General features: G+C 42.0%; 4 protein-coding genes across 6 annotated transcripts; 3 read left to right on the top strand and 1 right to left on the bottom strand.

Moving 5' to 3' along the window:
- The first annotated feature begins 9,518 nt into the window (after nucleotides 1-9,518).
- Nucleotides 9,519-18,763, top strand: LOC106660396 (fibroblast growth factor receptor homolog 1-like). The gene is made up of 7 exons (XM_014383344.2): nucleotides 9,519-9,838; nucleotides 12,305-12,522; nucleotides 14,951-15,337; nucleotides 15,420-15,764; nucleotides 15,850-16,176; nucleotides 16,260-17,262; nucleotides 17,345-18,763. The coding sequence occupies exons 2-7, from the start codon at nucleotides 12,399-12,401 to the stop codon at nucleotides 17,748-17,750; spliced, it is 2,592 nt and encodes an 863-aa protein (XP_014238830.1). The 5' UTR covers nucleotides 9,519-9,838; nucleotides 12,305-12,398; the 3' UTR covers nucleotides 17,751-18,763.
- A 201-nt stretch (nucleotides 18,764-18,964) lies between these two features.
- LOC106660394 (polycomb group RING finger protein 3) lies at nucleotides 18,965-21,159 on the top strand. The gene is made up of 4 exons (XM_014383342.2): nucleotides 18,965-19,833; nucleotides 19,901-20,046; nucleotides 20,124-20,267; nucleotides 20,340-21,159. The coding sequence occupies exons 1-4, from the start codon at nucleotides 19,575-19,577 to the stop codon at nucleotides 20,463-20,465; spliced, it is 675 nt and encodes a 224-aa protein (XP_014238828.1). The 5' UTR covers nucleotides 18,965-19,574; the 3' UTR covers nucleotides 20,466-21,159.
- On the bottom strand, nucleotides 20,928-24,791 carry LOC106660393 (probable cyclin-dependent serine/threonine-protein kinase DDB_G0292550). 2 transcript variants are annotated; one of them, XM_014383339.1, is made up of 5 exons: nucleotides 24,705-24,791; nucleotides 23,108-23,424; nucleotides 22,105-23,034; nucleotides 21,732-22,041; nucleotides 20,928-21,662 (listed from the first exon to the last, which is right to left on the bottom strand). In XM_014383339.1, the coding sequence occupies exons 2-5, from the start codon at nucleotides 23,383-23,385 to the stop codon at nucleotides 21,609-21,611; spliced, it is 1,572 nt and encodes a 523-aa protein (XP_014238825.1). In that variant the 5' UTR covers nucleotides 23,386-23,424; nucleotides 24,705-24,791; the 3' UTR covers nucleotides 20,928-21,608. The 2 variants fall into 2 exon arrangements, with proteins under 2 accessions (XP_014238825.1, XP_014238824.1); XM_014383338.2 differs by lacking the exon at nucleotides 24,705-24,791 and adding an exon at nucleotides 24,091-24,326.
- A 243-nt stretch (nucleotides 24,792-25,034) lies between these two features.
- Nucleotides 25,035-27,664, top strand: LOC106660457 (nucleoplasmin-like protein). 2 transcript variants are annotated; one of them, XM_014383426.2, is made up of 5 exons: nucleotides 25,035-25,168; nucleotides 25,480-25,595; nucleotides 25,729-25,942; nucleotides 26,047-26,111; nucleotides 26,852-27,664. In XM_014383426.2, exons 1-5 carry the CDS (start codon nucleotides 25,147-25,149, stop codon nucleotides 26,948-26,950), a joined length of 516 nt encoding a protein of 171 aa, XP_014238912.1. In that variant the 5' UTR covers nucleotides 25,035-25,146; the 3' UTR covers nucleotides 26,951-27,664. The 2 variants fall into 2 exon arrangements, with proteins under 2 accessions (XP_014238912.1, XP_014238911.1); XM_014383425.2 differs by having other exon boundaries at nucleotides 25,037-25,168; nucleotides 26,023-26,111.
- Nucleotides 27,665-27,738: the final 74 nt, after the last annotated feature.

Below are 27,738 nucleotides of genomic sequence, written 5' to 3'. Positions count from 1 at the left end.
ATCGGCCCGATCGCACCAGTCCAGCGTAGTAAGTAGCGTATATAGCGAGTCGAGCGAGAGAGAAAAAGAGACGTAAATCATCGCGGCCAGACGCGTATATTATTTTTGACGGCGGGAACGTTTAATTTTCAACGGCACGCATCAAGTGTAATCGAGCAGGCTACTCTGGACGAGGGAAAAATCTTCGCTCGCGCCCACGATATTTGCTGAGCAAACACGGCCCCGTCGTGCGCACGTACTTTATCGCTCGGTCGCGTCCACCGACCGGCGCAAAAGGACGCAAAAAGAGGCCGAAACCTCGGGCTGTTGTTTTAAGCTCGCTGCCGCTCGGAAAAAGCCATGCAACGAATACAAGTATAAACGCGCAAAACGAGATCTCGCGATCGGCGACTTTGCTCGCGCGCTTATCGTTCCGCCTTTACGTGGAAACAAATTACTCGAATCTGCGGATAAGTTGGACGTTGTATCGTGCACATAAAGTATATACGAAGTTGAAGCGGTCGGGAGTAATAAAGCAGCGGATGCTGTCGACGTGCCGACGAGTCTGCCGAGTGCTCGGAGCGCAGCACGCGAGCGAGCGGACACAAACGAGCGATTTAATTGCATTTCATTAAGGGATGTGTCCTTAATTGTTTGCTCAATTAAAGCCTCGAAGCCGTGTCTCCCTCCAACGGACTTGACGGACGGCTCGACGGAGCACAGCCGGAGCTCTCGCACTCGTCTAGACAAAGGGACGAGTCTGGCCGGCTCGGCCGTGTACCCACACCATGCGTTTTATCTCATCTCGAGCATCGGGGCCTGCTGCTACTGCTCTCGAGACTCTCCTTCGATAAATACGCGTCTCCCGCTTTTGGCGCTCTCTGCAAGTCATTTTAAATACACGCGTGATTTATTTTCATTACTCGCGCTTTTTTAGATTTGCTTCCGATCGATCGATCGAAAGCGGAACTCGCGTGCTCTTTACCTTTTCGATCGTGCAATCGCAGCTGCACATCTGCCGCTTCACGCTATAAAAGTAAAGAGAGTCAGAGGGAGAGAGAGAAAACGTTGGCTGCGTCTCTTGCGCTCGGCGAAATGCAGCCGTCGCCTTGCGGTCTCGCGTCAAAAGCTCGCTGCTACTCACCGAGGGGATTATTTTGGACGGCGAGGCCCCCTTCCTCGCTTGCACTGACGCAGACGTTCACTGCACCGACGCTTACGCATTCAGAATGCAGCGCGGTTATATGCGTCTACGCAGCGAGTAAGAGAGAGAGAGAGACAAGTTTCTCCTTTGCTTTGCGCGCGTGGCCAGACGGAAAAAAGACTCGTGACACTTGTACGCGATATGTACTTGATGGGTTCGCTACAGGACTCGCCGCGCATCGCTGTCCTTTGCTCATTTATAACCATCGTGAATTTCATTACAAGCCGCGAACTTGTTACAAGTCCAAAGACATATTAATCCAAATTCGATTTTTCACTTTATCCCTCTAGTCCAGAGAATATCCAATTACTTCGTTAACTCAAATTATATCATTTCCTTGTACATCGAAATTTCTCCCGATAGCTATATACACACACGAATGAACTGCAAATGTACACATAAAAATGCACAAATCTATTGTACATTGCTCATTTTAATAATTTGCATACAGTTCCGAGAAGTATTGTCTGCAGTAGCGAAGAATAATTGATTCACGCAAAGAATCTCCGATGGATTAGAGAAGAAATTACAATGGGCACTGCAAGTACAAAGACCAAGGATCATGGCATGAAATCGCGCTCCTCTGTGTTTACCATGTCTCTTGTCTCGTTTATCTTTACCAATTAGGTGAGCTATCGGTGGCACGAGCTTTGAGCAAGCCGAACTGCCTGTACGAGCCGCAGCCGACGTGTATATGTGCCGATGAGCTTGAGGTCCGGCACGCGCCGCGATTATACGAGCGGAAGTAGATGAGCATCTTCCGAGGAAGCAGTTGGGCCGATTTCGGAACAGGAAAACGTGCTCGAGACCAAATCGGCCAAGATTAATGCATCTTCTCTCTCGGTCTCGCTTGCCTGCGTTATTATCAATTAAGTCGCGCGCGCACGTACATCGGCCATACGCATTTGCCGCGCACTCCTGCTACTCGACGAACGCCTCTGCACGCTGGCTAATAATACGACGCCGAGCCTTTTTGACTCTTTGTCTTTTTGCCCTGAGCCTTTGAGCCTTTGAGCCTTTGACCGCTGCAATCACCTACCGAGTCGCGGATCTTCGGATCTCCTACTCCCTGAGAAAACTCGATTAATTTTGACTACTCGCTTCCGCTGGATTATCATTTCAAGTCAAAACTGACAGTCTTTTTCCAACAAATAACATTGTCATATTGATGCCAGATCAGTATCCGTACTTTAATACGTTTGAATTATGAAAAACTCGAGCCTTGATCGTAAATACGCGACTTAAACTGTCGGCTTTCCTTCTTATTATCCCTTTCTCTCTCACACTTTCAGAACGCGCAATTGCACTTATCTAGACTAGCGATTTATTTCAAAGCATAATTTTGCGAATTTTAAAAAATACGTGGACTGATCCATATTTTATTATCATTCTCACCCACGGCTCATCCAGGCGACTCACAAGACTCGCAAAAATTCGATAGCAAGGCAACGATCGCATTTTAAACAAGCTTCATTACTGCCTTACAGAATCGTAAGGTTTTTTATTAAAAAAATGAAAAATTCCTTCAAGAAGATAATGCGGACCAATTTTTTTAAAGTGAGGAGCGGAAATGTAGATGAAATGCTAACGAATCGTGTTACGAATTGATCTTCACAGTTCCTATGGGCCACAAAATTCTCCGAACTCAGTCACAGTAATATGATTCTTTAGTCAAAACTTAGACTAGATCAACTACTACGTGATAAAGATGCATTTAATTTTATTCCATTTATACTTAGATTCGATCATTACACAAATTATTAAGAAAAACATTTTATTGTAAGAAACCACTGATCGCTCATCATTGAATACAAGTGTATTCCTCAGTAAAATTATCAGATATATTTTTTCGTTGAGAAACGTATATATTTTATCATGTGATTTTTGAAAGATTCTCTTCATTACATCAGAATAGTTGAAATTAATTTCTGTTTTAAATTATTTGGACATACTATAACTTCAAAATCATGTTAGGAAATTTAATTAGTAACATTGTGAGTAATTTTATTATTTAACATTATCATTTTATATGTACTCATCACTCATGTTAACTACGTTTTCATGAAAAAATAACGCGTGGAAAAATAAGTCAAAAATAGGGTCTCTTGGTATCAGACGGGTTAACTTGGTTTTTAGTTTTTGGGTAAAATTTTTGCTCACTTTCCTTTGTATTTTAAAAAGTTTTCTTTATGTTTTTGCGCTTATTGTATATTTATAAAAAAGAGAACTAATTGAGTTACACCACCCATTCACAAATTTTGCTGATTTTTTCGGACATTCATATGCATAATATTCATCTCTAGAGTAATGATCAGGTTTATTTAGTGCTATAGATAAGCAATCGCGTCCGTTTATACATACAATAAATAATCAATCGTGCAAAGGGCTTTTCGAAGACAAACTACGGGTTCTATCGCTTACTACTGGTATCTCTTTGTAATATTCGTTTTCAATTGTAATAATTGTTTTATACATTGAGGGGTCCTCCCTCCTCCAAATTGAAAAAAATGTTTTTTCAATGATTTTTTTTAATATAATAAAATGACGCATCTTAATGAAACTTTTTATACATCCTTTATTGACCTTATACTACATTAAAAAATATTTTTATAATTTTTTGCCACCTGCTCTGTGTCGTCTACTAAAATTATTTCAAATAACACGAAAAAACCGCGGCGGGAACGATTGAGAAAAAACCATTAATTTTATCACCCTGAAATTTTAAAACAATAATCTACCCACGTTACTGCTCAGAATGAACTAGAATGAAAATCATTCGTTAAAAAATAAAGAAATGGCGATGTTTTTTTGAAAATCGAACTTTTTTTCGAAAATTGTTTATATCTCCAAAAAATATTATTCCGAATTTTTCCATTCTAGTTCATTCTGAGCAGTAACATGGGCAGATTATTGTGTTGAAATTTCATAGTGATAAAATTAATGGTTTTTTCTTAATCATTTTTGCTGCGATTTTTTCTTGTTTTTTTGAAATAATTTTAGCAGAAGACGCTGGGTGGTAAAAAATTATATAAAAATTTTTTTATGTAGTATAAGGTCAATAAAGTATGTATAAAAAGTTTCATTAAGATATGTTGGTTTATTCTATTACAAATAAATCTTTGAAAAAAATTTTTTTCTTTTTAATTTGGAAGTGAGAGGTCCCCTCAATATCAAGAAATGTAAAATTTTGGCATTAAAATTGAATTGAAAATTCAGTTAAAAATTAAATATAAATCTATTTTAAAACTATTGAATGGAATATTTATATTGTCGCACGCATATCCCAATATCACGGAATCGCTTACTCAGGTTTGTTTTCTTTGGCTTTGAGGAAATCCCAGAAGCATAAAAACAAGTGAGCATTTCCCACATACTGTACTCGTATTAAATGTCTTAAAAAATGTTGAATGGAGAGTACTAACGATTCATTATGAGCCGCACTCATGAATGGATGCATACATAAAAGACTTCCGAAAAGTTTTTTCCAAATGCGGGACAGTATTTGTTTTTTTTACTTAGCCGCAAGAACACGATGTAAAATTTTCTCATACAAATGACATTATTGTGGTCGGGGAGTAAGCGAGTGCAACTTGATCGATTTTCCAGGACTGTCAAGAATTAGGAAGGAAGGAAGGAAGGGAGTTGGGAACTATCATGAGAAGTACTCGGTAGAAGTGTATATATAGGTTGAAAAGCAAATATTTATGCGCAACAATTATAAGTGGTCTGGGTAAAAAGAGCTGCAGCTATATAGCCGTGCGCCAAGAAAACACATATTGGTAAAAAGTAAAATGAAAAGGACGCGCACAAAGCGAACTGCGAAGAAGAAGAAGAAAACGACAGCGTCGACGGCGAACTGCGGAGCGGCAACAATCGGCGGAAGTGCGTATACACATCGCGTACATAGAGTGTATACAGATGCAAGCGAGCAAGCGAGCAAGAATATATAGCCAAGGCGAATGTCGTAGGATGCGCGTAAGCATTTTTATGAGATGGGAGAGAAAAGAGAGAGAGAGAGAGAGAGAGAGAGAAAGAGCGTATAATAGCCTACACACGGCGACGCAACCTTGTTTCATCTTTTCAAGCCTTTTGCAGCAGTGCAGGGCAGCGAACTGCAGACAGCACTGCAGCGGCCAAGGCATATTACGGCTGCAACGAGGCTCGTCGAGCTGCGCTCGATCAAGCTTTTTGCCATTATGTGGATTAAGCGGGCGATCCAGCGCAAACAAGCCTACCGAGAGCTGGGCATTTGCATTCGCAGCTCGGCGTAATTATTTACATCGAAGCTTACAAGATGAGCGGCTCGCGGAATCGGATGTTGCATTGGCTTAAAAGCCGTGGCTCGCGGCGCAGTCTTTTCTCGGTATGCTTTATTGGAGGTGAAAGTTAAAAGGGCTCACGTGGACGGAAAAACGCGTAAGCCATGCTCGTACGCGAGGGGCTTCAAAGGCTCTCTTCAAAGAGCTGCGTACTTGGATTATACATTATATTACAACTAATAAAGTACATGAGCGCGAGTAGTAGCAGCAGCAGCAGCAGCGTAATGTTGCTACTTCCCGTTGTAACGACACTGAGCGCGTCTACATAGGAAGGCGGAAAAAAAAGGCCGAGACGCTGCTGACGTGCACTTGTTTCGGGCCGCTATATGCAGTTTGCGAGTTGTTTAGCAGCAGCTGTCCCGTGAACTGAATCGGCAATAGAGCGCGATCGTGTACGCAAGTACGCGTCGTCGTCGTCGTCGTCGTCTCGTCACGCTTCGCTGAGCCGCAGTTGCGCCAGCCGAGACTCGAGTCACTTGTATGTTAGTACAGCGACGCGTTAACAACGTCCGAGAATGCCGAAACGCCGCAGCTCTCCTTATAGCCGCGCAGTGCACGAATCGATCCATCGACGGCTGGCCCTTAAAAGCGATAGCTACCGGCTTCCGTGCGGACATTTAGCAGAGATTCCGGAAAGCGCGAGAAACAGAGAGAAAGAGAGCAAATAGGCAACTCGTGCAAAAATGCCGAGGAAAAAGGAAAGCAGCAGCAGCAGCGAGGCGATGTTAGTGCAGTGGGCGCGCACCGGATTTAGCTTTTCATTCATCTCTTTGGGGCCTCGAGAAGTGCGAGCGAGAAGTCGAGAGCAGCTACTTATAGTGGAAAAATCAGCGCGACGGCAGTTGCCTCTCTCGGCGGCTCGGCAAGCGCTCTATACAGTTGAACAGGAAACAGGAAATCACGCTTGCGCCCACTGTCCACATTTATATAGGCAAAGTGTGCGCGTTATTACGTGCATGTGTCGCACTTGGGCGCGCGCCACGCGACTCGCTGTACACTACAGCATCCATAACAGCATACACTTATGGACCAGCCGACGAGAGATCGCAGGACGCCTGTGTATACGCATCCCAATGAAATGCCACTTCCTATCGCGCCAGGCTTATTTTCGTGTCGGATGTTTAATGCACTTTTGCGCGCGCCCCCGACTTTATCCGAGTGTTTATTCCGCGATGAGAGACGGCCGGCCAACTTTATCCGCCAGCAGCCCTCGTTTTTCATCCTGACTCTTTTCCCTCTTCTCGACTCGTTTACCCTTTGACTTTACCCCAATTTTCCTTATTCACCGCCCACCCTTCTTGTCGCGGAGCTTTGACCTTTTTAATTTACCATTCTTATTGAAAATTTATCTCTGAAAGTTTTCTTGATCCTATAATTGCTCCTCTGGCCAGTATTAAATCTGTATAATTTTAGACTTTGATGATATTCGCCACGCCGTGCCGGATCTTGTCGCTTGTTTCCTCTTTTCCCTTTTCTATTTGCTGCCACTTGGCTCATTTATAAACTCGCGCGCGATTCGGACGAGTAATGAATATTTCGCGGACTCGCTAAATTCGCCCTTATCGACGTTTTGCTCCATTTTCAGGATGTACACTCGAATGCACTCGAGGGCTTTTCCGCCTCGTCCGCGAGCCACTCTATCTATACTATCCCCCTTTTCTCGGATATATGACCACATTTACTCTCCGCTAGCCGTAAACTCTGCGTTAACCTTGAAGAAATCTTCAGCACTGCTCTTTGTATATTAACGATATATTTTTTGCCTCTGCAGCAGCAGCAGCAGCAGCAGCAGCTCGTTTCAAGTTACGCGCCGAAAGCCGACTTTGGCCAAATTAGCTAGGTTTTTTCGCTCTCTGGCCCTCGTATAATCTTACATAATATAATTTATGTATAAAATATAAAAAATGGCCGTTTGTGCCTGTAGTTTCTTCGTGCACACTCGATGATCTATTTCAGCCGCGTAGCCGACGGCATGCAATCAAAATACATGGATGTTTTTGTTGAAAAGCGAGTGACCAAGTAATTTCCTGGAGAAAGAGACACGTGCGGCATCATTAATAATTGTAAGTTCGTTTGATGTGCTCGTGATACGCCGGATACTGCTCATGATGGACGTTTGCAAGTGCATCAATACGTATACATGCCTGAGCAAACAATGTATAAATACAAAATGCCATAATCACTTTGAGCGGCGGCAAAGTCGGACGAGGAAACGCCGCGCAGCTGGATTAGCTGCACGAGTCCTTAGAGACGCGTATATCTCTGCGCCGTACAAGCGGACTTGAACGTTATACAACGAGACGCGAGCAGGGCCAGAAGGCGGCAGAATTTTACCAAAATATCCTTAACATAACGGAGATGAAAAAATATATCAAAAACGTAATATGTTATAAATGATATTAAAAAAGTTACTGAAGCGTTCGTAAGCCGAGGCAGCGAAGTACACATGTGTTTCGAATGTATATGTTCCATAGGCAGACAAAAAATACACAAGCACGTATCCATGTATATCATATCCACATGCATACCATGTATGTGTGTATGTGCGTGTGCGTGTCGAGCAAAATTTCTCTCCGAGTCGTCCCCCGTTGAAAAAAAAAAACAACAAGTAGTGCTCGTAGGAGATGCACAGTAGCGCGTAAAGAAAGAAAAATGAGCTCGTTCGTTCGTTCCTTTTTGACTCGTTGACTCGGTTCGTTCATCTTTCAGGATTTTTTGCAGTCGAGCTGTTTTTTTGTCGGTTGGAGGCAAAATGCCTAGCTGAATGAACGCACGGACGAATGCACGTGGACGCCGTGCCGTGGCTACGCGTATCGAGTAGCAAACTATTCTCGACGATCGTATTGGCGGCAAAGTTTGCCAGTCACCAGAAGAGTCGATTTATGCAAAGATTCTAGAAGGAGGCCCCGAAGCCGCTGCTCCAGCAGCAGATCAGCAGCGATCGCCAAGCAGGTGTCAATTTGCTTGAAATATTTTCATTCTCCTCGGAAATATTTGACGCTCGATTTGGATTTAATGATATTTTGATTGCATCATTAAGATAGTAGTTGAATAGACGGTACGGCTCATTCATTACGATAATCGGATATGCTCCGAAATAGCTGCGTTGTCTTTACGAGTTTTTTAATCTATTTTCAAGTGGATGCGCGCAGCTGATTGATAGCCGAGCGCGAGAAGCACGCGCGGCTGCCGTCGGAAAATGCGCCACGCGCGTGGTCTAATGCAGCTTCGCTCGAATTATCTGACTCGTAGGCTCCGAAGGAGAGAAAAGCACGCGTCGCTCGGCTAATTAGGCACGTACGCCAAACCCAAATAGACGAAACTCGACGGAGCTAGAGAATTAAGTCATCGAAAAATTGAGCTGCGACGCCGGATGTTGCTATCACCGATCGCCTATAAATATCGTTCGTCGTACACGCACCGCGATCGTGATAACGCGCCTGTAGGCCAATTTTCGAGTACGAGGGCACATTTTGCATTTCGCCTATGTCACATAGTTGCTGAAAGGCCAATGATATTTTCCGTAAACATCCGCAGAATCGGGAAAGAGTCGATCGAAGAAGCAGCCCAAAGTTTTGGCTGCTCTGTGGTGGAGGCTAGCAGCACTCGAGAGGCAGATGCTCGATAAAAGTAAAGAGCATGGTGAAAAAGCCGATGGATTACGTATCCTCTGGCGAGCTCGAATAGAGTAGGCTGCTGAGGCAGTGCAAAGATTCGCGGGTTAAAAGCGAGGCGCAAAGGGAAGAGGATCCAAGTGTACGAGTAGGTGCAGATATATTTCGTATGCTACATAGCGTACGTAGGAGCTGCAGACGGCGGCAGTTGGATGCGTGGCCCGCTGGCGGAGTGGGGCAGGAAGCGCGAGGGTTGGCTCGTATATCTATTTCAAGCTCGGCTCGAGCGAGTGGCGCGCACGCCGATCGCTGCTACATACACGCGCGCACTACGTTATAGCCGCGTCCAAAGAGCTTCGCTAAAAGAGGCAGCTTGTGGCGTCAGTAGAAGCTCGACTCTCGTACAGGCCAGAGGCCCGCTGCTGCCCAACGCCTCGACACCCGGTGCGGTGCAACTGACACACACGCACGCACGCCACTTGTGTTTTGATCGCGGTTGCTTTTCACGCAATAAGTGGGTTTGCCGTTATCAGTGATTAAAGCCCTATGCAGTGTCCAAGTTCAAAAGTGTTTAACGCGAGGTGATTAACGTAGAATGGACGCTCATTGCCATTCGAGCTCGTTCAAGTAGTGATCAAGACAAACAGTGCTCTTACGAAGGCAATTGCAATTAGCGAGAAAAGAAAAATTCATCCAATTTACGCCTGGCCGCAATCGCATTGGTAAGTCGCAATGAAATTTAAAGTAGACGTTAAGAAGTCAGTAGCCTATTAAGAGGTTGTATGCGAATCGACGCATGAAAAGTTGCATCTCGATAGCGAGCGATTCTCAGATAGACTTTGGATAGAAATACAGTAGTGTGGAGTGTCAACGATCCTCGGGCCGAGATAAAGGCGCATGAAAAGCTGCGCGAGCTGCATATCGGCCTTGGAGTGGCGCGAGCGCGAAAAGACTGCACAATGAAAGCTTTTATAATTGCGTACGCGCGACTCGTGAGCAGAATGACGAGAATAAAATATTAAATATACGCTGCTGCTGCTCGAAAGTCGTGACGTATGGAGTAAATCACGAGTCGGAGGAACCTGTGCGTGTGTAGCGATATAGCTCCTAGCAGTGCATACGCGGCCAGTGCATCGACACACACGACTCTCGATCGTTATAAATTGCGCGCTTTTTCTCTCTCTCTCTCTCGGCTTGTTTTTAATTCGACCGAGTCATTCGTACGAATCTGTTGTGCAGTAGCTACCTTCACTCGTCGCTCGATGATCATTACGTCGAATTGATCTCTCTGAGAAATAAAAACGCGCGCGAAATTCATGGGGACTGCGAAGAGCAGCTTCAATCACTCGTCCTCGTTTATCGGGTCAATTTGCGCTACGCCGGAGCCAGAGACAGTATACGCACCGAGCAAGAGAGAGAGAGAGAGAGAGAGACTCTGCAGCGATCCTATAATACAATAACGTGACCTCGTTGTAAATGCGCGTAACATAAATTTCGAGCCACTCTCGAGCGACTCGCTACTCTGCTTGAGCGCGCTACAGACCAAAGAGAGACAATTTAATTATAATAATGCCATGTATCTCGTCGTCGATTCGGAGGGAAAATCTCTCTCGACGTGCAACGTACCGATCGCATCTGCCCAATGGATAATCCATTGGACGCGGCCCTGCTTTTTTTCGCCTCGCGATCGCGCGTATGGACAATGTCAAGTCCGTGTACAACGAGCGTTTGCTTCCGGAAAAAGCGCTGATTTTTCGCGCCGAATGAAATGCAGACCTCTTCTGATCGTTATCGCGCTCGTTTATATAAGCACTGCTTCTGTCTATATTACAGCGCCATAGCACGTTACATGCCTGGATAAATTATAAGCACATGCACATCGTTAAGACAATTTAGCTAATGTCTTGATGTAGCTGCGGTCTGCGTAGGCTCTCGATACGAGTAAAAAAATCCAACGAAAATCCCAACTATCTCTCGTATAATGTGCCTGGCTGAACAATCGTCCAGCAGTTATGTGTACACACATGATAATACATCCCCCATTAATCATGCCTATTGTAATGGAGTGCATATATAGGGGCCTTTTTGAAAATCACGTCGCTCCTTTATTCTACTCATATACTTCTCTGCCCCAATCTAATAGCAATTATTCCTTTTACATATTATTCTTTTATCTTTCGCTTTTACTCTCTCTCTCTTGCTCACTGCGGTCTTTCATCGTAAATCAACTTGGTTTTTGCCAGGGCTTATATTCAAATATAGCACTTGTTCCCATGCACATTATTAAATTGTATATTTATGCTCAATAAATTGATATAAAAGAGAATGAGAGAGAGAGAGAAAGAAAAAAAGAGATGATATTAAGATGAAGAAGGAACTCTGGGATTATAACAAACTAAACTCTAGAGAGCAAGTAAGTGAGAGCGAGCGAGCGAAAGAGAGAGAGCGGATGTGTCAGGAAACTGTTCATTACAGCCGATCATAGCGGATACGTGGCGCAGTCGGCTCGACTCGAGCTGCGCTCGGTTGCATTCTCGCTCGGAAAAAATAGGCGCGCAAATCTTGCCTCTTTCCATGCTCGATCGTCGAGGGCTCGTCGTCGATTCGTCCGAGTTTGAGATGGACAATCCGATGCGCGTCCGAAATTTGAGGAATTCCGAGCTGAGTTTTTTCGACGCGCTGCTGCTTCTTTCCGGCCCTCGTTACGCCTCGTTATTCTTTGTGCAATTTCATCGAGGCGATATATACATACATAGAGGAGACGAGCATGGCAGAAGAGAACGCTGCCCGTAACACAAAGTTCATTCATGCTTATCTTCATCTCGCGGCCGTCCTCTCCTCGCGTTTTATAAGCCGGAGCTGTGTAAAAGGCGAAATTGCGCTCGCTAAAAAGAGAGAGAGAGGCTTTAACGCACCGATAAGATTCATCGGCGTTCGAGCCGATGGCGGGTAAATTCGGCGCACGAGCTCTCCGTGCAGGAAAAGCGCATTATAAACTGCAGTCGTGCGCGCTGGCGATGTCTAAAAGTAGTGCGCTCGCGGCCTCGAGGCTCTCTCTCGGCGTTGCATACTTGCACCAGTTGCATACTGGCTGCGAGCCAAAATATCAAAAATCCGTGCATCTCGCGCGCACTCGATTTTCGCCGAATAAATTCGCTCATCTCTTTGTCGAACTTGTTGTGTTTCAGAGCGCGTTTCGAACGCATCACGCAGGAGATGCACTGACACGCACGAGCTACCGAACCTCGCTGACGATCACGCATAGAGCACCGATCGAATGCAATGTCGCCGATAAGGAGAAGCTGCTGCAGTCCGTGGACGACGGCGACGACGATCTTTGGTGTCTTGCTGGTAGCGCTGACGCTCCTCGGCGAGCCTGCCCAAGCGGCGCGACAAGTCAAGCTCGGTAAGTAACGAGTAACGAGCAGCGACAAAACGGCCAAAACGACTGACGCGCTCCAGACGCTCCCTGCCCTCCCCCTCCTCCTCCTCATCTTGGAGTCTCGATCCTCCTACACCGACGCGAATATTATATATTTATCTTAGCCGAGGGAGCGAGCGAGAGAAAAACAAGCGGTTAGACAGTTATATTGGCTGTGCAGCAATAATAAGCAAGTCAGCTCGGTAGCTTATAGTAGACGCGTTGGAAAAGGCGAATCGCGATCGTCGTCGCAGTCGGCAGGTACTCGGCTCGTCCAACGACCAGATAAGCTGGCGGTTGAGCGTAATCTTGGTCGCGACACACTCTCTACGTCGTCATGTGCAGGGTCGTTTCGAATTCGCATGTGTGCTGTATAATGTCCTGCGCCTGCTCCTACAACGTACGCTACGAAAAGTACGCGTACGCGCGTCCAAATGAGCCAGCGGAGGAAGGAAGAAAGAGCGGCCACATCTGGCGAGCAGAGATTTCAAACTGTCGACGTTACACGTGCTGCATTTTACGACATCTCCCCGCATCTCCTTCTTTACTCTCTTACTCGTTTTTTTTTTTTTTTTACATCGTTTATAGCAAAAAAATATACAGACGCACGCGCGCGCGTTCCCCGAGATAATTTTAGAATTATATACACTTTTCGCAGCTTCGGCTTTGGCAAGCTCGGGCTGCGTCGTCGTCGTCGTCGTCGTCGCGCGAGTCGACGTTGCTTCGACAAAGTGAAAAATCGGCGAAATTCCGCACGCGTTTCTCTCTTTTTGTCCCTGGTTTTCGTATCGAAAAAGAGTCGTTTTCTTCGCATTGGTTCATTGACCAACAAATCTCCAACTGATCCTCGTAAATCTCGCCAGATAAGTGTATTCGAGCCATCTCCGCTACCGTATAATGATCCGGCGTGTTTACAGACAGAGAGACACTGTACAGCGATCCGAGCCAGAAGCTCTTCGTGCCCCGCAGCTATATATAGTTGGTTTTAGACGCGCGCGCGCGCGGCCTGTGCAAAAAAGAAATAAAAAAAAAAGAACTGACTCGAGAGCAAACAGTAGCAGTACAGCGCAGCAGTCGGAAAGGGCGGCTACGCGAACGGCTCGAGGAGGAAGACAACACGGAGAAATGAAAGATTAGCGCGGGTTTTTAGAGACTCCAATGTGTACATGCGTTGCGCGCAGCCTATTATCATTGTTATGATTGAGCTCAATTGTTCAATTGCGTCGAACGGGTCATCGAATGCTCTTGTGACTTTGCTGCGTCTGTACTGCCTATATACGAGAGCCATTATAATCGAGTAAGAGAGAGAGAGAGCGAGTAAATATAAAGGCACGATCACGCGCAGTTTTAAATAAACATCCTCCGATTTTCATCATGGGAACTAATGAAAGAGCGTAATAAAATCTTTTGTGTATTATTAAATCCATTTGACTAAATTAGCAAAGTCGGGCCCGTTCTCTGCGTCGATGTTATAGCTGTATAAGCTCGCTATCCGTCCCCATGTCGGAAGTTTCGTTAATCCAACGATTAAGAGGAAATCTAGAGCAAATTGCGCAACCTGCCTTGGCTATACTACAAGAAATGCCATTCGATACCATGAGTGCTGCTGCTGTTGCTGCTGCTGCTGCTGGTCGATAGATGAAATTTTGAGAAAAGCGCTCAAAGTTTAAGACGAAGTTGAAATCGAAGCGTCCGCGGCTGCACGTGTTAGTTTTCATCCATCCGTTTATTTTGTTTGTTTGTTTGCGGGCGGCTGCTGCTGCAACGTGCTCGATCGCTCCCAATATCCCCAATAGCTCAACGTACACAGCAAAGTTTCACGTTCCAATGGAATGACGCGACGAGCTGCGAGCGTATATACGCGAACGAGCGCCGCGGCCCATATTAGTAGCTCCTATCCGCTGCAAGTGGATTTTCGTGACTTTATTTATCCAACGAGTCAACGCAGCAGCAACAAGTACATGTACGAGACGTCGTTTTTTCCCAGGGCTATCGCGCGCGGGGGCTGGCATTACTAAAATCACAAAAGCCAATCGTCGAGGAGCGAATTTTCCACATGCGTATATATATAGCCGCCGCAGCGACACCGATCGCTACGTGCGTAGCTGGTCCGACGCGCGATAATCGATTCGACGAACGTATTTTCATAAATATATTAATTTCTCGCGGCTAGCTTCGTCGAGCAGCGGAAGTACACGTCCGACGCGCGCGAGCGACTACGACGACACCGCCACTGGCAGCCGTCCAACTTGGCGCGCTTATTAGCTTTTTCTACATACATCGGCCATACCCATAATATTATTATATTTACGTTAAACGTAGCTGCTACCTACACAAGTGCGTGGGCGCGCTGCGACTCTAGCTTCGTTGCTATATTGCCATTTTTTTTCCTAATTCTATTTGGCTTCTGCAGAGAACGAGTCGAACGGCAACGCGACGGTGTACAACGGCGATCAGTTCAGCCTGATTTGCCCGTTGAAGAGGCCCAACTCCACCGTCACCTGGTACAAGAACGGCCAAGCGCTGCAGTCGAGCTCGGGCCGGGTCCGGGTGCAGAAGCAGCGGATACGCTTCCGGGCCGCCAAGCCCATCGACTCGGCCGAGTACGTCTGCCAAGTCGAGCAGCCGAATGGCGACGTCGTCGAGCGACGCAGTCTCGGGCTCCAAGTCGAGTCCGAGCTCAACGATCAGGAGTACCGGGACATATTCAACGAGGAGAGCAACGACTCGCTTGGCTTGGCGCAGGGGGCCATGAGAGCCGCGCCCGACACCGACGAGCCGCTCCAGGCCGAGCTCAGAGGTGAGTAATCGCGGAGGACCATTTTTTTTTGTTCCACGGAGCTGAGCAGTTTTATTCACGCGGATCGCGATCGAAATTACAGAGATGCCGGAGGTGCGGGCTCTGCACATGGACTCGGGCCTGGAGGGCTCCTTGGCGGCCGAGCAAGACGCGTCGTTGCCTCAGCTGAGCGGCGATCTGCCGCAGATCGAGGTCATACCCGCCGGCAGCGTGCTGAAGCTCAAGTGCCCGAGCTCGACGCACCCCCAAGCCAACATAACTTGGTACAAGAACTCGGAGGAGCTGAACCGCACCCAGGGCTTCGGCAAGTTCAACAAGTGGGGACTGCGCAAGGAGACGACGGTCCTCGGCGACAAGGGCAACTACACCTGTAGACTGTGCAACGCCGCCGGCTGTGTCGAGCACACCGTCAACGTCGACATCGTCGGTGCGTATATAGAAATTATAACGATAAAGTGTCACATCGAAGGCGATCGAAGCTAATAATCGTCTCCTTTGTCAATGGTCTTTAGCGAGCATACAGGCCGAGCCGATCCTGACGATCCCACTGGTCAACACGACGGCCCTGCTGGGCGGCAGCATGAACTTCACCTGCATCGTCCTGTCGGAGTCGCACGTGCACCTCGAGTGGTACCACGGCTACCACGACTCGCTCGACACGCTCAACAAGACCAACGACAGCGCCCGAGTCGAGACGAAGCCCGGCACCGCCGACCTCAACGACCTCAATGTTCTCGAGATTCAGAATCTCACCCATCACGACGAGGGCTGGTACACGTGCGTCGCCGGCAACGCCATGGGCTACGCCTTCAGCAGCGCCTATCTTCGCGTCGTCGACTGTGAGTATACTCTCGAATCCACTTAATATTACCTAGAGCGAAAAGAACCAGAGCTCACCGTTTCGATTCGTTATTTCTTATAGCCATGGACGAAGTGCAGGGAATGCCGATAGTGGTGCACAACCAGGGGATGACGACGACGATCCTCGTGGCGGTGCTCATGGGCTCGATCGCCTTCGGAATGGTGATAGCCGTCTACTCGTACCAGAGGCTCAAGCGGCAAAAGATCAAGAAGATGCTGGCCAAGGAGACGGCCCGGGCCACCGTCATCACCCAGTGGACCAAGAAGGTGATAATCGAGCGGGCCGACGAGCTGGCCTCGCAGCAGCTCAACCAGCAGCAGAGCTCCGAGAGCCTCTCGCTGCCCGTCGTCAAGATCGAGAAGCAGAAGATGCAGCTGCTCGGCGACTGCGAGGCCTCGGCCTCCACGGGCATAAGCGAGTACGAGCTGCCGCTCGACAGCCACTGGGAGCTCTCGCGGGAGGAGCTCGTTCTCGGCAAGACCCTCGGCGAGGGGGCCTTCGGCAAGGTCGTCAAGGCCACCACCCGGCCCGGCAAATTCGGCAGCAAGAGCCTCGTCGTGGCCGTCAAGATGCTCAAGGAGGGCCACACCGACGCCGAGATGATGGACCTCGTCTCCGAGATGGAGATGATGAAGGTCATCGGCAAGCACATGAACATCATCAACCTGCTCGGCGCCTGCACCCAGGACGGGCCGCTCTTCGTCGTGGTCGAGTTCGCGCCCCACGGCAATCTGCGCGACTTCCTCAGGGAGCACCGGGTCGCCAGCCCCTACGACCCGCTCACCGGCAAGAAGGCCCTCACCCAGAAGGACCTCGTCTCCTTCGCCTACCAGGTGGCCCGCGGCATGGAGTACCTGGCCAGCAGGCGCTGCATCCACCGGGACCTCGCCGCCAGGAACGTCCTCGTCAGCGAGGAGTACGTACTCAAGATCGCCGACTTTGGCCTCGCCCGAGACATCAACTCTCACGACTACTACAGGAAGACCACCGATGGCCGGCTGCCCGTCAAGTGGATGGCTCCGGAGGCTCTGTTCAAGCGCCTCTACACCAGTCAGTCGGACGTGTGAGTTGACTTTTTCTTATTTTATCGTTTCGATCGATCCACTTATAAAATACGTAATTAATTTTGACATAAACATCAACAGGTGGTCCTTTGGCGTCCTGCTGTGGGAGATAATGACGCTGGGCGGCACCCCGTACCCGTCGGTGCCGTCGGTCGAGACGCTCTTCCAGCTGCTCAAGTCCGGCATCCGCATGGAGAAGCCGTCCTGCTGCTCGATCGAGATGTACTGCGTGATGCGCGACTGCTGGAAGTACCAGGCCGAGGAGAGGCCGGTCTTCGCCGAGCTCGTCGAGGAGCTCGACAAGATACTCACGGTGACGGCCAACGAGGAGTACCTGGACCTCGGCCTGCCGCAGCTCGACACCCCACCGAGTAGCCAAGAGTCGAGCGAGGCCGAGGACAACTACGACGACGACGAGCACGACGAGGACGAGAACGACAATCTCACCGGTGCCAAAAAGTTCTCCTTCCCCAGGAATCTCGTGTAAATTTTGCCCATGCCCAAAGAGAGAAAGACGTCCATGCACCCTAATCATTTTGTACATTGCTCGTGAATGGATAGCCGATTGACTCGAATGTCACTTGTGTATATTTTTTTATCATTATCTATGTTCGTTTTCAATAATACTTTTAGCTCTATGTGTTTTCAACTAGTCAATCACGTGAAACACTAACAACGATTACGCGACATGTTATATACATATCACAGACGCGCGCGCATGTCGTCAAGTGCCTTTATACATATACTTTATAATTTATGTAAAAAAGCAATCATCATTATGTATAATCTTATGAATAATGTAAAAATTTTATCGATATATTTAGTTAGTGTAAAGTAAAATGTTGAATTTAAATTGCCGAAAACTTGTAACAGCCAAATGAAAAAGATATTTTTTAAGAATCACACATGTACATTACACGATAGGAGATTAATTAATTTGGCAATGATTTGAATTCAAAATCTTTTAAAAGTTTGTATGTCCTGTTGGCAGGGCAGCATATTACAGTGAATAATTATCAAAGATGGTCCTTTGGACAGTCTTTGAAATGATACAATATAGTTTGCATAGCATTATATGAATGATAATTGTGGTCGGAATCGAGGCATTCAAATATGTCATCGAGAAATAAAAACCAAAATAATGTTTCAAGTGCTATTATACATGTACTATTAAATTGTAATTATAATATTACGTCTTATGACGTTTACTACGGAGAAAGTTCAAATCGTCCTACTGTATAAATCGTCCGCACATAATGATCTTGTAACGACATCGTGTGTCTATGCTCTTACGAGATCGAAAACATTTGTAAATAATACGTTTAAACGATTGTATAAATTATCGCACCGAGCCTCGGTGCAATTAATTAACAGTTAAGCCTAATTAGCTGAGGTAATTTCTTAGCTCGTAAGCAATCTTTAATTAGCATTTAAAAACCTTATTGGACTTGTCAATAATCACAACAACAAAATAAATCGAATAATTTTGTAATTCATGCAGATGCGTGCTTTTATTTTTATCCATGACGATGCAGATGATATGTCCTCGTGCAATGTATAAACTATAAAACAATAATACAAATTTGACTTTTAGCCAAATCAACATTTTCCGTAAACCGTTTTCTGCTGGTCTATGAAAGCACATGCAAGTAAGGTCAATGGGAACGTATCATATAAACATACGCGTGGAATAGAAGCGAAAATGCAGCGGAGAGCCTGAGAGAGGGCGCACTGCTACACATCATAAAGTAATGTGCTCCGAGATTGGCATTCGCTGTTGTTGTCATACGTGTTCTGCCACATCGTATGTGCCGTAGTCGCGTACTATGCTATCGGGCATTTCATTGACTGACCCCTGTCAAATGCGCGAGTAAGTGGGCCGATCGAATGATCCAGCTTGGCTTTTTTCATTAAACAGTCCCTGTTTACTTCATTATTGCGTTTACAATTATCGTTTTCTCAAGTTCGCTCGAGTGCTTTCTGCAGTTTTCCTTGAGGTTAGGATCATCGTCAACTCAAGACTCACATTTTCTTCGGCTTTTCGCACCTGTCTGTGTAACGATGCAGCTTTTTTCTCGCTGACGATCGCTCATTTCATGAAAACAAATCTGCTTCTTCAACTGTGACTTAATAATATAAGGAACAATTAATCGAGTGTATATCTGTGAACGTCAAATGTGTTGATTTACCTTCAGAAATCAAGATCAGTTGCGCTTTTAGCGCACTGATCTTTGCAGTTCGTCGTAAATCACTCATGAATCGCATCATTCAGTGATAGTATCGGAGTTCTTATACACCATTACAAATCACGATGGAGAGAAAAATCAAACTAAAGACGCTCAACAGCCATATAACTTGCAAAATATGTCGAGGTTACCTCATTGATGCTACGACCGTGACAGAATGTTTGCACACTTTCTGCAAAAGCTGTCTAGTCAAACATCTAGATGAAAAAAATACTTGTCCGCAATGCCAAATAGTCATTCATCAATCTCATCCACTTCAATATATAAGTTTTGATAGGACGATGCAAGATATTGTTTATAAGTTAGTTCCTGATCTGCAAGAAAGTAAGTATGATTAAATACTAATAAGTATTACAAACTAATACCTATAATATCTAAATGATTTCCCTAGATGAAACCAAGAGAGAAAGAGAGTTTTATAGGTCTAGGGGCTTGCCTTACCCTAAAGATACCCTTACAAATCTTGGAGAAAGCGAAGACCAGAAAGCTAATGAAGATGCACATGCAGCATCTGATTACCACAGGACAGATGAACAGGTTCATATTCTAATTGATTAATCTTTTTACATTTTGAAAAACGAATGTTTTCATTTTTTCTTTCTCATACTTTTCAGGTGAATGTTTGTTTGGAATGTATAAATGCTAGTTTGCAAACTTTGAAGAGAGGATTTATTAGATGTTCTGCCCAAGCAACAATAACGCACCTCAAAAAATTCATAGCCAAAAAAGTTCTAAGTGGCATTGAAAAGTATCGTGATGTATGTATTATTTAAATTTACTTCATACATATTTCGTTCTAAGGTAATTAAATTATACTTTTTAAATTACAGATTGATATTCTCTGTAATAATGAATTACTAGGAAAAGATCATACTTTAAAGTTTGTCTATGTTACAAGATGGAGGTTCCATGACCCACCACTAAGATTACAATATAGACCACGAATTGATCTTTAAAACGTGCAATCAAAAAATGTTCAATTACAAATACGAATCAAATATCTGACAGCATTGCTTTATTTGAATTTAAAATTCTATTTCTCTAAATTAAATCTTTGTTCAAAACTCTATTTAAAAAATGTTTACAGCACATTAATTTTGATCGTAATTTAATGCTTATGATTATTTAATCATTTTGGAGCACTTTAAAAAAATTAAAATTAATACTCGAGTTCTTTTTCCAAGCTAAGTGTGTGTAACAAAATATTTTAGAGTAGAAGCAAATCATTTTGGATTGATAAATTTTGTGTGTATCAAATATTGAATTATTGAACTTTGCACAAAATAAATTGTGTAAAATAATGATTAGAATGAAATTTTGTAGATAGATGATGTGAATCTCTACATGTACATAAACTGTGTTGCAAGAGTGAGACAATTTCTACCACAAATGTATTTAAAATAGTAATTATTCACAAATTTAAGTAGTTTAACAATTTTATTTTGTTAATTCTTTTCTTACATTCTTTGTTAAATGGATTTACCAATGAATTCATAATCATGAAAAAATATGTATATTTATAATTTGACACATATACAACTAGTACATCATTTCTGTATGGTACATTGAATATTATATGTTGATAGAAAATATTGTTACGATACAAAATGTAAATATGACTATGGTTTTATTAAATATTTATAGAAAATACTTTTTTACTGTTGTTGTTGTCTTGATTCTACTCAAAAAATTAGCATTTTGAGGTTCAACATTATTTCAATATCATTCTCAAAATGATAAGATCATAGATTATCTGCACTTAATCATTCTAAATAATTTGTCATTTTTTCTTAAATTTTTTTCTATATCTAACATACTAATTTTTATGTCAGATATTTAGTAACAATTTTTAAATATCATAAAAATAGAAATCTCAACCATCTGGTGCAAGAAAAGATTATGAATAAGCTCTTGAAGAAGTGATACTCAAATTTCTTTGTTACAGGCATTCAAGATCATTCGCTTTCTCTGTTTTCAAATGAAATATCAATTGACAACCTTAGGATTTTTGTATCTTTAAAATACTAACGTCACTAGTAATAAGATCAATTTTTGCATACAAAATTTCAATGTCCGCTTACAGAGTATCTAATCATAGTTTAATCCCACGATTCAGTATTTTCTTGTACTGGAGTATGTACTGGTGGTAGAGTCTAAAATTCATATAATTATAAGGTTGGTTAATGATTTTTTTAAAATATTTCTATAATCTTGAAACTTACAAAAGATAATCCAGTTGGACCAGATGAAACACCACTTGAATCAGATGTTTTTGTGGTTTCATTCAAATCATTATCCCAATTTTCTTCAGAATTAAATGAAGTAGAGGCAAGGGGAGGAAAAGTTGAGCTTTGTTCAAATGATTTACCACCCCAACTATCATTGCCTCGTGGATTATAAGATGAGCCATAACTATCTCTGTCTCTTCCATAACCACCTCTACCACCTCGACCACCTCTTCCACCTCTTCCACCTCTGCCACCTCTACCACCACGCCAATCACCTCTATCTTGTTTATCATAAGCCTTAAATCTAAAATAACAACTATCAGCTTTATACAATTCAAAATTTATTAAATATTATTACTTAGCGTACCTATTATCACGAGAATCTCTAACAAAAGGATCTTTGAAGTCTCGATTATGTCTTCCCGAATTGTAACTGCGACCACCTCTATCAGAATCAAAACTTCGATTGCCTTGTCTGTTAGAATTGAATGATCTTCCACTGCTAAAACTATCTTCACCATTAGTACTTCCAAAGCCTACTGAAGATGGGAAAAGATCATCTTGGTCTTTTGCATTAGCTGAATCATTACTTGATGCATTAGGTTGGAAGAAAGGAAGATCAGCAGAAGTAGCCGATTGATTAAGAGAAGGTTCTTCATCATCCCAACTTTCTTCCATTGAATTTTTTGATGAATTATTCAATGTAGGGACTGATTTATTCAAACTATTGTTGGATTCATTCCAATTATCATGACCATTATTTTGAAAATTTGTCTTAATTGGTGCAGGGGTAAATGTTGGTATTTCTGCAGGTTTATCAAAAGAGCTTGGTTCATCATCCCAATTATCATCATTACTATTATTTTGAAAATTCGTTTTGATTGGTGTTGGGGTAAATGTAGGTATTTCTGCCGGTTTTTCGAAGGAACTTGGTTCGTCATCCCAATTTTCTTCATTATTAGATGTTTGATTAGAATTGAACGAGGGTGTTGCAGGCTGCTTTGGAGTAGGTGACTGCATTGATCCTTTTTGACTATTTACAGAATTGTCAAGAGAGCTACCAGGTACAAACATTGGTATTATTGGCGCTGAAGTAGCAGGGGCACTTGCATCATCGTCCCAGCTTTCTTCAGTATTTAAAGCATTGGATTTAGAGTTATTTACAGGAGGATCATCCCAAGATTCTGTGATTGGATTAGTATCTTTAGGTGCATCCCAGTCTTGAGGAACAGGTGGCCAGTCAGAAAATTTATTTGAATTAGATGATTTAAAGCCATTTGACTTCATTGGATTAAACCTGTAAAATATTTGTCAATTTAAGTCATATTTTAAGGAAGGAAAATTAATTTCAGTTAAAATGAAGATTATACCTTCTGTCAGACCGATCTTCATCCCTTGTTCTGATTGGTTTACCACCTTCTTGGTTGAATGAATTTCTTGAATTAAAACCACTAAAAAGATTATTTCTGGTGGTTCCAAAGGTAGGTGGTTCTGCCCAATCTTCAATATTCGCAGGGCTATTTTTAGCTTCATAACTGTATTTGTAACATTCAGACCGTTTTAATGAAAGTGAACCAACTTGAGTTGGTGCTGATTGTGGTACTTCATCTGTTTTTTCAACAGGATCCCAACATTCTTCTTCGTCCATTGTGTAAATTAGTCAATAACAATTTAATTGCAGAGTTGTCTGGAAAAATAACAAGCTTCTTGAGTGAATCAGTATATTACAAGAAATTTAAATTAAATGTTATGACAATTCACAACCGAGTTATAAAAAATTCTTTTTCTGAAATAGTTAATTTTTTAATATACAAAAAAGTATTGTACCAAATAAAATGCAAAATTAATTTGAAATTCTATTGAAGAGATTAAAAATCAAAATACCTTTTTTTGAACAATACAAAATTTGATTGTTGAACATGCACTTTCATGTTATAAATAAATGGATAATTTGTAGTAAAGAAAGTTGCATTACCATTCACGATTTCACGCATGTATGTTTTAATTTTTGAACTAGTTATGAGAATCAAATCCAACGTACCAAGTGGATTTTCTTCAAGAGCCGAAAAGTCGGCCATATACGGTATAGATATGTAACTTGTTGCTCTCAAGTTTTCATACATACTCTTAGATGGTCAAAGATGAATCATTTAATTTCATCTTTCACATTGGCTAATAGCCACGTGCATGGTACATTTGACGTGAAGAAAATTATGAAAAGTTTCGCGAGAAAACGGATGTAGAACGACTATTTCATGCATTGTTTTTCATCTGCTTGATGAACAAGACAAGGCAATGGTTGAAATATAATTTGTCGTATCTCATATTCGAAAGACAAAGAACTTATACTTACTCCGAAAAAAGAGGTCGACGGTGCATCAAAGAGACATTGAATGAATGAGTTCTGATTTTTCTTAGTTTGATCAACAAAGATTCTGACAATACAATTGTCCACGACAGTCGAAAGACAACACAACAGTACACTATTGAGATCGCGAAATATTTTTGGACTCTATCGGCATGCGCTGATTCGACGTTTCTCATGTGTCTCTGTCTCGTGCGCATATGCATTAGTACACATTAACTTTTGCGATATGTTCGCAGCTTGATTTAGACATGCCTACGACATTCGTTGCTGACTTGTATATAGCAGATGACGTTTATATCGATATATCGAGAAATTACTCGAATTAGCCTTATTATGAGTATTAAATATCGAATTAACGCGTTTCATGCATGCTTAACTTCATACATTTTTCAATCACATTTCTAAATAAAGGGAAAATAACTCAGTTCCCAAATTAAAAAGACAAAAAAAAATAGAAAACCTGACAGAGGCTATATTGAGAGTAATTTTCTATGATTTCATATGCATTGATTGCTGATATTTAAAAATTCTCTTCTTCGTTCATGTCACACCAGCGCTATTTTTTTGATAAATTATAGAAAAAAAAATCATTTACTCACCAATAATGAGACGCAGACGCAGGAATTTCAGCCAGAGGATGTGCAGTTGTGGAATGCTGTGCCACTGCATGTGGACCAGAGATAACTAAAGAAATTTAATCATCGTCTCAATAAAAATCGTAAATTCATATAGCCGGACGTAGCACGTGCATTTCTTGTGCGCGCGCAACTTTTGACGTTCTCTGTTGTACACAGGCGCACATCGAGACCGTAGTTATAGTACGAAATACGAATTACGAATTACGATTGGTCGAAGCGCCGACTGTAAAGTAGATGTCGCTAAAGCCCTCGTGTTACCTTACGCAGCCGTATAGAGTGCGCTAGGCCCAAGAATAATCCCCCAAGAACTCAAGCCACGCTTTTACCTCACAACCATTCTGCATCTCGAGCGAAGCTAATCGATTACCATTTTATTTCATCCATTAAAATCATATTAATCACCATGGCTGAAGAATACCTTTTCTGTAAGTTTATTACCAATTCTACTTGACTATTGCATAGCGTGAACATTTTATAATCATTAACCTTACTTTCAACGTTTTTAAACAATTCCGAAGACGCCGGCAGGCATACCGCTCTTTTCACTTTGCACGCTGTACAGCCATTGTGCTTTATCAATAGTATTTCTCAGCATGGTATTTCGAACATGCTTTTCAATCATGATTAAATTTTCGATTTCTAAATTTACGTTCCACTCGCCACGTGGAAAATTATGTCGTATAAAAATGACACCTATAAATCAGTTGATTCATCAATTAATAATTTTATCTTACAGCTATTGAATTGAACCAGGACAAGACCAAAGAACATTGGGATCCTCAACCCGAACAAAATGAAGAAGATGGTGAAGACCAGAACTTTGGAGTTGACCAAAAACTTATCGTAAAGATGGTGAGTAGCTTTTCTATGGATCATATAATGCAGTTTCTCAATATATTTTTTTCATTATCCAATCAATGTAAAACTTAAATCATATTCATGTAAGTTATTTCATGTACCTATAAAACATGTACTTTTCTAATAGGTTATCTTGGGAAAAGATGCTAAAGTTGGAGAACAGAACATTGTTCAAATTGAAGCCATGGGTCTAAAAGGCAAATTTAAGACTCCCATTGCCATTTTGGAAATGGGTAAATGCCCACAAATACTTTTAGACTTGAGTATTCCAGACTCGCCAGTTACCTTTGAACTTATCTCTGGTAGTGGTCCAGTGCACATTGTTGGCCACAATTTATTAGGTATGTAGAGTTTTTAAGTTTTAAGTTAGTTATAAAAAAATATTTTTTTTATAAATTTTTGATATTATCTAAACTAACAGCTAACAACCTTGATGAATATGAAGATGTTGACGAAGAAGAAGTTGAAGTTAACGACTACGACGATGAAGATGATGAAAAGGACGATAAGGTATAATATTTATACTATTTATACTTGTATTGTTTGTCAATGTTGTAAAAAAATTATAGAAGAGGCAAAACAAGCATTCTTAGTATTTAGATTCCAATTCATTTCATGTTTACATATTACTATAAAAATAAAATTTTATTATTAGGGTGAAATAATTTAGAGTTACAGTTTTTCGTTTTGCCCTGGCTCTATAAACTTTATAATAAATTTTTTTTTTACATTTTTTCATTGTTTGTCAAAAATAGAAAAGTTCCTAAATTAGTTTATGGTAGAAATAGTTTTTCTTAGAAATCAATGTTCATAAAACTTTCAGGAACAGAATAATAAGAAAAGAAAAGTCAATTCAGAAATTAAAAAAAATGGCACCAAACGCTCTAAGATAGAAGATGGTGTAGAAAAGTGATAGTGTTTTATTGATATAATTTAGAATTTTTATCTTTCGTATCAACGATTTATCTAATTTTATAAAAATCAGTATTCATATGTCATTATTTATTACATCCATGTTTTTGCTTGTCTATTTTGTGTATACGTACTTAAAAAAGTTACGTAGTTTTATTTAATAAACTGTCGTGTAAATGGATTGATGATGGTTTTCTTTTCTCTTACATTTGGGCACATAAATCATTTTCAAACTCATTGAGACTTTCAAACTAATAATTATATTTTCAAATAGTTGACTGAAAATTTTACTATTAATTTTTTAACATTAAATAAACCAAATTTGTTTTCCTTGAAAGGAGGAGGATGAAGATGAGGAGGAGATCGAAGAACCCAAGAAGAGGAAAACCAAACAACCAGCTAAAAATCAAGTAAACAAAAAACAAAAAAAGAATTAAAAAGTTCTAGACCATTAGTACATAAGTAAATTTATGAACTCCATGTCTAGCATTTATAGTAAAATTAATTGTGAAAATCATGTCTTGTCACGGATTGATGCTGGATCATTATTTTAAATGAACGAGTGACAAATGAACTTCCAAGTATTTTTCTTGGGTATACAAAGCTGTCTGAAAAATAAATAATATTGTAACTATTTCTTATTGTATTGCTTGCTGATTTATTGTTGATTATCAATAATGAAGAAAACTATATGCATCAATCATACATTTTTTTATAATTTTTACCTATTGGTAAAGCAGATTTTGCCATGAATTTTAAGTTTTAATCTGAGAAAAATACTATCAGTCACAAATAAAAATTTTTGCCTTTAGAATTGAAAACGGACTGTTACTTGTTATTAGACAAATTAGTTAGGTAATTTTTTGATACATTTTTTGTGTAATATCTAAAAGTAAGAATTGATTATTGTGATGTAATAGTCAGTCAATGAATCATGCATAAAGATAAAAGCATTATATTATATGATTGATTTGCGTCGTGTTTTCATGATGATTGAAATTCAATATTTTATATTTACGGTGTTACTTCAATTTTATTTTTGATCCGATAACTAAAAAATTGAGCAGATATACTCGAATGTGACTATAATACAACTTTGTATTTGATGATGATTCAATTTATAATATAGCATAGTATATGATGAGTGAGAAGCAACTGTGTACATTTTTTTTCTACATTATTTGTAAAAATCTAATAAACTTTCTACTAACATATGTGGGACCGT

Source organism: Trichogramma pretiosum, unplaced genomic scaffold, assembly GCF_000599845.2.
Source record: "Trichogramma pretiosum strain Unisexual culture from Peru unplaced genomic scaffold, Tpre_2.0 scaffold51, whole genome shotgun sequence".
NCBI classification, from domain to species: domain Eukaryota; kingdom Metazoa; phylum Arthropoda; class Insecta; order Hymenoptera; family Trichogrammatidae; genus Trichogramma; species Trichogramma pretiosum.
This window is presented reverse-complemented; position numbering and strand designations above follow the sequence as displayed.

Bases quoted from the DNA above. Each gene is read 5' to 3' on its own strand.
- LOC106660396 (XM_014383344.2), top strand. From the start codon at position 12,399: ATGTCGCCGATAAGGAGAAGCTGCTGCAGTCCGTGGACGACGGCGACG. The intron at 16,177-16,259 runs GTGAGTATACTC...TATTTCTTATAG, and splicing joins CTATCTTCGCGTCGTCGACT to CCATGGACGAAGTGCAGGGA. The intron at 17,263-17,344 runs GTGAGTTGACTT...AAACATCAACAG, and splicing joins TACACCAGTCAGTCGGACGT to GTGGTCCTTTGGCGTCCTGC.
- LOC106660394 (XM_014383342.2), top strand. From the start codon at position 19,575: ATGGAGAGAAAAATCAAACTAAAGACGCTCAACAGCCATATAACTTGC. The intron at 19,834-19,900 runs GTAAGTATGATT...TGATTTCCCTAG, and splicing joins AGTTCCTGATCTGCAAGAAA to ATGAAACCAAGAGAGAAAGA. The intron at 20,047-20,123 runs GTTCATATTCTA...CATACTTTTCAG, and splicing joins ACCACAGGACAGATGAACAG to GTGAATGTTTGTTTGGAATG.
- LOC106660393 (XM_014383339.1), bottom strand. From the start codon at position 23,385: ATGGACGAAGAAGAATGTTGGGATCCTGTTGAAAAAACAGATGAAGTA. The intron at 23,035-23,107 runs GTATAATCTTCA...AATATTTTACAG, and splicing joins GAAGATCGGTCTGACAGAAG to GTTTAATCCAATGAAGTCAA. The intron at 22,042-22,104 runs GTACGCTAAGTA...TTGTTATTTTAG, and splicing joins AGAGATTCTCGTGATAATAG to ATTTAAGGCTTATGATAAAC.
- LOC106660457 (XM_014383425.2), top strand. From the start codon at position 25,147: ATGGCTGAAGAATACCTTTTCT. The intron at 25,169-25,479 runs GTAAGTTTATTA...TTTATCTTACAG, and splicing joins GGCTGAAGAATACCTTTTCT to CTATTGAATTGAACCAGGAC. The intron at 25,596-25,728 runs GTGAGTAGCTTT...CTTTTCTAATAG, and splicing joins AAAAACTTATCGTAAAGATG to GTTATCTTGGGAAAAGATGC.